General features: G+C 39.0%; 1 protein-coding gene across 2 annotated transcripts in view; it reads left to right on the forward strand.

Annotated features, from left to right (window-relative positions):
- Positions 1–1,566: 1,566 nt before the first annotated feature.
- Positions 1,567–6,708, forward strand: part of CTNNA1 (catenin (cadherin-associated protein), alpha 1, 102kDa) — a 211,806-nt gene continuing 206,664 nt past the window's right edge. Inside the window, exons 1-2 of one of the 2 annotated variants that reach the window (XM_006866127.1) lie at positions 1,567–1,676; positions 4,913–5,108. In XM_006866127.1, the coding sequence (XP_006866189.1) occupies positions 1,572–1,676; positions 4,913–5,108 (301 nt within the window). In that variant the 5' untranslated portion in view covers positions 1,567–1,571. The remainder of the gene's footprint in view (positions 1,677–4,912; positions 5,109–6,708) is intronic. The other variant, XM_006866128.1, reaches the window with a different exon arrangement.

Consider the following 6,708-nt stretch of genomic DNA (forward strand, 5'->3'; position numbering starts at 1 on the left):
TCTTCGTATCAGCTGGACACTTCACTGTCTGCTCTAGTCCTCTGTGGCTATGTCACTGACTCTGGTCCCAAGAGTCCCCAGGTCTTGCCACACTCCTGGCCAACCAGTCTCCACCTGGGTTCATAGCAGTCTATTGAACATTATAGGGCTTAGCTTGCAGCCTCATAGCTATTCTTCCCTCACTTTCCCTTGTCAGTGGTGAATGTGGTCTCAAATCAGAGCGTGTATTCCCATTGAGTCTTAGTCTTGGAAGGTGATTTACTCTGAGGCAACCCGACCCCTTGCCTTGATGATTCCTGGGTGGGCAACTTGCTTGTTCTTGTAGTAATCAGTAGGTCTGGCTCTGTTGTTTTGTATTTTTCCTGTCAGTCTTTCTTTCAAGAGGTATCTTCTGTTCTTCTAGCCCCTCCAGGCTGGTCTGCCCATCCTCTCTGGGGAAATTTCCCACCTCTGATGATTCTGGATGCTGTTCAGGATTCCACCTCTAGTCTCATGTAATGCAGAGGCTCTGCAGATAGCCTCCTTCAGTGGGCACGCTGTATCCCCATTATAGGTATTCCAATCAGTTAATAGGCAGAAGATGGACTTACAAGCTTTCTATGGTGATGTTTCTGGCTATTCCTTTCTCTCCCCTTTAGTGTTCAATCTGACATCTTTGCTCTTCAACACTTTAAAAAAGGTATTTGCATAAATAGTGATAATTAACTGGTCTTCCTTCAAACCTACCAGCCATTCCTCAGAAACCCTATTCAGAGTCCCTATGAGTTGGGACCAACTCCATGGCACTTAACAAATGGATGATAGCTGCTAGTACAGAGGACAGCAGGCATATAAGCTTTATGCATGAATAGAATAAGACAAAATTTTCTCTTAAGTATTCATTACAAAATGTAGTGATGATACTATAATCACTTTGTTTTAGGCGCTGTGGGTTAATGTGCTGGACTGCAAAGTTGCTTCGAACTGCAGGGTCAGTGGTTCAAGCTCACCAGTTGCTCCTCTGAAACTCTATACAGGGTCGCTATGGGTTGAAAATGACTTGACAGCACTTAACAATAACAACATATTATAAAAGTTGTGGAGTAAGAGAAATCAGAATCTTCTGTAGTACATTAATTTCTGAGGAAAGTAAAAGTGCCCTGTATTGACTTTAGGAGTCCTGGAGTGGTACTGTGGGCTAACAAGCAGGACTGCAAAGTTGGTTTGAACCACAAGATTGGTGGTTCAAGCTCACCAGACGATCCTTGGAAACTCTGTACAGCGTCGCTATGGGTCAGAACCAACTTGACGGCCCTTAACAACAACAGCAACAACATGGTCACTTTAGATTTTCATCCTCCTTCTAAAGTTGGGGTGAGAAACTGAAAACAACAACAAAAAAGAAACACTTTGGTGCTATAGTACCCCTAGAAATCTCAAGTTGAGTTACTGGACCCACATGTTTACTAAGACTCCCTCCCCGCTTCTTGTGGTTAATGTACATTTGGTGACTTAAAAGTTCTTAAGTATAAGATTGGTTATGTTTATATATGGTGCTTGCCTAACTTGGGCTTTTTATTTCTCTTTCAGAAATGACTGCTGTCCATGCAGGTAACATAAACTTCAAATGGGACCCCAAAAGTCTAGAGATCAGGACTCTAGCAGTTGAAAGACTGTTGGAACCTCTTGTTACACAGGTAAGAATCTTTAAGCACAAATACATGTTGTAATGTGGCTCAATGACACTGAGCATGGGTAGCCAACATGATAGGAAGGTTATTTAATCCAAAGCCTTAAGTTTGAGCATTTGAGTTTCGGTTGATATCAAAGTACTTGAGTGACATTTCAGTGTGCTTTGATTTCTTTTGTAATTAAATATTGCTTTATGGATTTATTTAACCCTTTAGGTACAAATGCTGCTGCCATTTTCTTCAGTCAGTTAGTGGTGTGTAGTGAAATTTACTAAATGTTGGCACTTAAGAGACAACGTAACTCTTTTCTTGGAAGGGAAACCCAAGAAAAGCTGGGATATAGAGCATTGACTGTTGAGTCTCTTAGTGATGCTTAATGTACTTTTCATTGTATAGGGTCAGCAGGCAATTAATTTGAGGGTGTATGCTCTGTGATGACATTTCATTAATTGTTAGCAGCTAACTGTTAAGGAACTCTGGTAGTGTAGTGGTTACGAATTGGGCTGCTGACCTCAAGGTCAGCAGTTCAAAACAACCAGCTGTTCCATGGGAGAAAGATGAGGCTTTCTGCTCCTGTAAAGATTTACAGCCTCGGAAACCTTGTACAGGGTCGCTATGAGTCGGAACCGACTCCACGGCACATAACAGCAACTGTATAGTTGGAGTCCTGGTGTGTCACTGTGGGTTAATGCTCTAGACTGCAAAGCCATTTGAATTGCAAGGTTGGTGGTTCACACTCACCAGAGCTCCTTGGAACCCCTATAGGATCACTGTGGGTTAGAACTGATTCAACAGCACTTAGTTGTTAGCTGCTAACAGTTAAGGAAATAAATATATGGAGTCCTGGTGTGGCACTGTGGATTAATGCATTGGACTGCAGAGTTGGTTTGAACCTCAAAGTTGGTGGTTCAAGCTCACCAGTTGCTCTTTGGAAACCCTGTACAGGATCGCCATGGGTCGGAATCGATTCAAAGGCACTTAGCAACAACTAATTACATACTTTGTAGTGTCTTGAAACATTTGTCTTTTCAAATCTTCATTCCTACTTACAAATGGTATTTTTTTGTATTTATGTGGGGGAGTCCTGGTGTGGTGCTGTAGGTGTTAATGCACTATTTGGTTTTATACTAGTACTTTGAGGAGGAATCCTAATGTATAGCGCTGTAGGGTAAGCATGACCATGAGGTCGGTTTGAATCATAGCATCAGCAGTTCAAGCTCACCAGCCGCTCCTCAGAAACAGGGTCATTATGGATCAGCATTTAATAATTTAATGATCAGATTTAGGGAAATATTTATTTCCTTAGAGCTGATAATGCAGTTCTCAGTAGGTCTTTTGTCTTGTAAATTTATACTATAACAAATCTTTAATTAATCTACAGATTATATGGTTCTTCACCATTAAATGTATTGTTTTTGTTAGTGCCATCTACTCGGTTTCCACTCAGAGTGACCTTATATAGGGTTTTCTTCACATCTTTAAATTTTCAAGGGAATAGAAAGCCTCATCTTTCTCCCGCATAGTTGTTTTTTTCTTTGTTGTTGGTGTTGAGTGCTGTTCAGTCGATTTCGACGCACCAGTGACCCTGTATAGAGTTTCTGAGGAGCGGCTGGTGAGCTTGAACTGCTGATGTTATGATTCACACCGACCTCATGGTCATGCTTACCCTACAGTGCTACATTAGGATTCCTCCTCAAAGTACTAGTATAAGACCAAATATGCAACATGTGCCCCAAAGAAAGGTGACAAACAGGTTGGGCAGGGCAGCTGGAGAGATGGAAATGGTAGAAGGCAGGGTAGAAATGGGGAGACTGCTCGCACATTGTAGGAATAGCAACCAATGTCACAGAATAAATTGTATATAAACTGTTGAATGGGAAATTAATTTGCTGTGTTAACTTTCATTTAAAACACAATAGAATTAAAAAAAAAAATATATAGTATCAGGTTATTTTAAAACATTTTTCAAAGATTGAAAGTGGTAAAATGTGACCTCAGGGTAGAGCAAGGTCATGGTTAGCCCATTTCTGGAACTTCTTTTTTTTTTAAGAGAACGAAGTTTATTAGTGGTTACAGGGTAGGAGATGGGGGTGAAGTGGAGGTTAATGATGATGTTGATTAAAGCTAGAGTTGCACAGTTGATTATTTTAATGCCTGTAAAATTGTACACTTGTAGAAGTTGTGTGATAAATAAATTTACAACACCAACAACAAAAGGAATAGCTGCTGAAGCTATTTCTGTACAACGAAAAACCTCATGGAATTTGGTTTCTTGGTTTGCAGCTTTAAGGTATGATTTCACTGGAAATCCCAGTTAATTGGCCTAATAGCATGTTCTTTGTCTTTATTTTTCCTCATAGTTAGATCCATAGTGCCTGGTTAAAAACTGACAAGTGGCCATTAATAAAGCACAATGATTTGTCTCTCTTCACCTAATAACAGAAAGAGAGTCAGGAATAGGAGACTATGGAATGTGTAGCTAATTGTCTCCATGAACAGTTGCCCCTTTACCAAGAGACCAGAAGAACTGGATAGTGCTCAGCTACCATTATTGGACGTTTTGATCAGAGTCCATAGAAGAATCCTGATTAAAAAAGGGGGAAATTCTGAAAAGAATTTCAAATTCCTATATATTTCATATTTTCTGGAGCCTTGAAAGTTGAGTAAACTCCTGAAACAGTTGCTCTGAGATAATCTTTAAACTTTATACCAAAAATATCCCCTGAAGTCTTCTTAAAACCAAACAGTTGTTTAGCTTAACTAGTAAAAAATGTCTGCTTTGTGAGCATTAAGCTCTTTGATGAATTATGGTATCAAATTGACAAGAGCAGCTCTAAAGATTAGATAGGAACTTTGTTAGAATTTGTTGAGTCATTTCTGGAGCTTCTTGGTGACATATAGTAGAGAAGATACACCCAACTTATCTCTAATGATTGTGTTTTCTTCCCATTCCTCAATTTGTAAAACTTAGCTAAAAACTTAATCATACTTGAGGAAGTAAAATAAATACTTACTACTTTATATAATGAAATAGCTAAATTGCTAAATGTTTTTGGAAACTAAATATAGTATCATTTTCAATAAATAGTTGTATATTATTTGCTAATATTTAGTGGAATCTCATGAGTTGATATTTATTTCCTTATGAATAATTTACTATGCTATCTTAAAAGATGTCAGTTTTTCTGCTATTTTCATTTAAATTGACTGTAGTGTAACTTTTTTTCAAATGAAATTTTTAGGTTACAACCCTGGTAAACACCAATAGTAAAGGACCCTCGAATAAGAAGAGAGGTCGTTCTAAGAAAGCCCATGTTTTGGCTATATCTGTTGAACAAGCAACTGAGAATTTCTTGGAGAAGGGTGATAAAATTGCAAAAGAGAGTCCGTTTCTCAAGGAGGAGCTTGTGGCTGCTGTAGAAGATGTTCGTAAACAAGGTAGGTCAATATGCTTTTTTAAATATATAGAGTCAGGACTTTCTAGGAACTTCTTGAAGGGAGACTTTGGTGGTTAATATCTCATGCTTGCCAGTTGATTAATGCCTTATAATAATCAGCTCTTGGAGACTTCAATTTTTTTTTATTACTTTTTAATGTGAATAGAGTAAAAGTTTAGACAAAATCATCAGTTGTACATTCAGCAAATCATTGAGATGAAACTAAGTGTCAATACACAACAGTTATTCCGTTTCCTTTTTGTGATTCCTATTTCCATTCTACCCCCCTTCCTATCCCTTCTCAACTTTGTTCTTAGGTAAATGTTGCCCTTTTGACTTTGGATGCTTGACTATTCCATGGCAAGCCTGCCTTACTAACGTTGTGTCTTCTATATACCTAATTATTGCTTGGCTGAAAATAGGACCATGAGAGTGAGTTCCTTTCCAGATTTGAAGGGTGATCAAGGACCATCATAGTCTCAGGTTCTTCCAGTCTCTTTCTGACCAGTAAGCCTGGTCTTTTTTTTTTTTTTTTTTAAATAATTTTGAGTTTTGCTCCACATTTTCTACCACTGTATCTGGGACCTTATAATATGATCCCTTTCAGAGCAGTTGGTAGTGGTAGTTGGGCACCATCTGGTTTGTCTAGTCTCAGAGTCATGTAGACTAGTGTTCACATGTTCCATTAGTCTGTTGGACTAATTCCAAACATCTTCAGTTCTTATCACTCTTCTTTCTTCTGCACATAGAAAGACCAACAGCTCCATCTTAAATAGCTGCTCATGAGCTTTAAGATCCCAGATGCTACTAACCAGAGTAGAATGTAGAACATTGTCTTTGTGGACTGTATTATGCCAATTGATCATGTAGCTCCTGAGACTATGGTCCTGAGCCCCCGGCCCAGCAACTCATTCCCTTAAGGTGTTTGATAATGTCTAGTAAGTTTTCATCATTTTACCCACTGGGCTTCACCACATTCGTAGTTGTATTTGCAGGAAAGGTAAATTACTCATGTACACATATTCTCTTTCAAACTCATATATATATTTGTGGGTATATTCCCATTCTTCCTCCTATACCCATTCAGCCTTTGTCTCTGACTGTGCATCTACTTCCAGAATAAATATTTTTGTTCCAAGGTTCCATGTTTTTGTTCTTGTTAAGTACTGTGGAGTCATTTCTGAATCATAGTGACCTTGTAGACTGTGGGTGGTGGTGGTTGTTAAGTGTTGTTGAGTCGATTTTGACTCATAAGGATGCTGTATAGGGCTTCCAAGAAGCAGCTTGTGGGTTTGAGCTGCTGACATTGTGGTTTGCAATCTGGTGCTGATCCACAGTGCCACACCAGAAATCCATAGAGCAAGGGTGGGGGACTTTTTTTCTTTTTTGCCAAAATTTATAACATCATTTGCTGGCTATACAAAATTATCAACTTAAAAGTAGCCTTCTATATTTGATCAAACATTTAATTATTAATTCACTCCTAATGTGCTATCTATGGAGCTCTGGTAGCGTAGTGGTTGCGAATCGGGCTGCAAACCGCAAGGTCAGCAGTTCGAAACTACCAGCTGTTCCGCGGGAGAAAGATAAGGCGTTCTGCT

Source organism: Chrysochloris asiatica, unplaced genomic scaffold (genome assembly GCF_000296735.1).
Source record: "Chrysochloris asiatica unplaced genomic scaffold, ChrAsi1.0 scaffold00087, whole genome shotgun sequence".
NCBI classification, from domain to species: Eukaryota; Metazoa; Chordata; class Mammalia; order Afrosoricida; family Chrysochloridae; genus Chrysochloris; species Chrysochloris asiatica.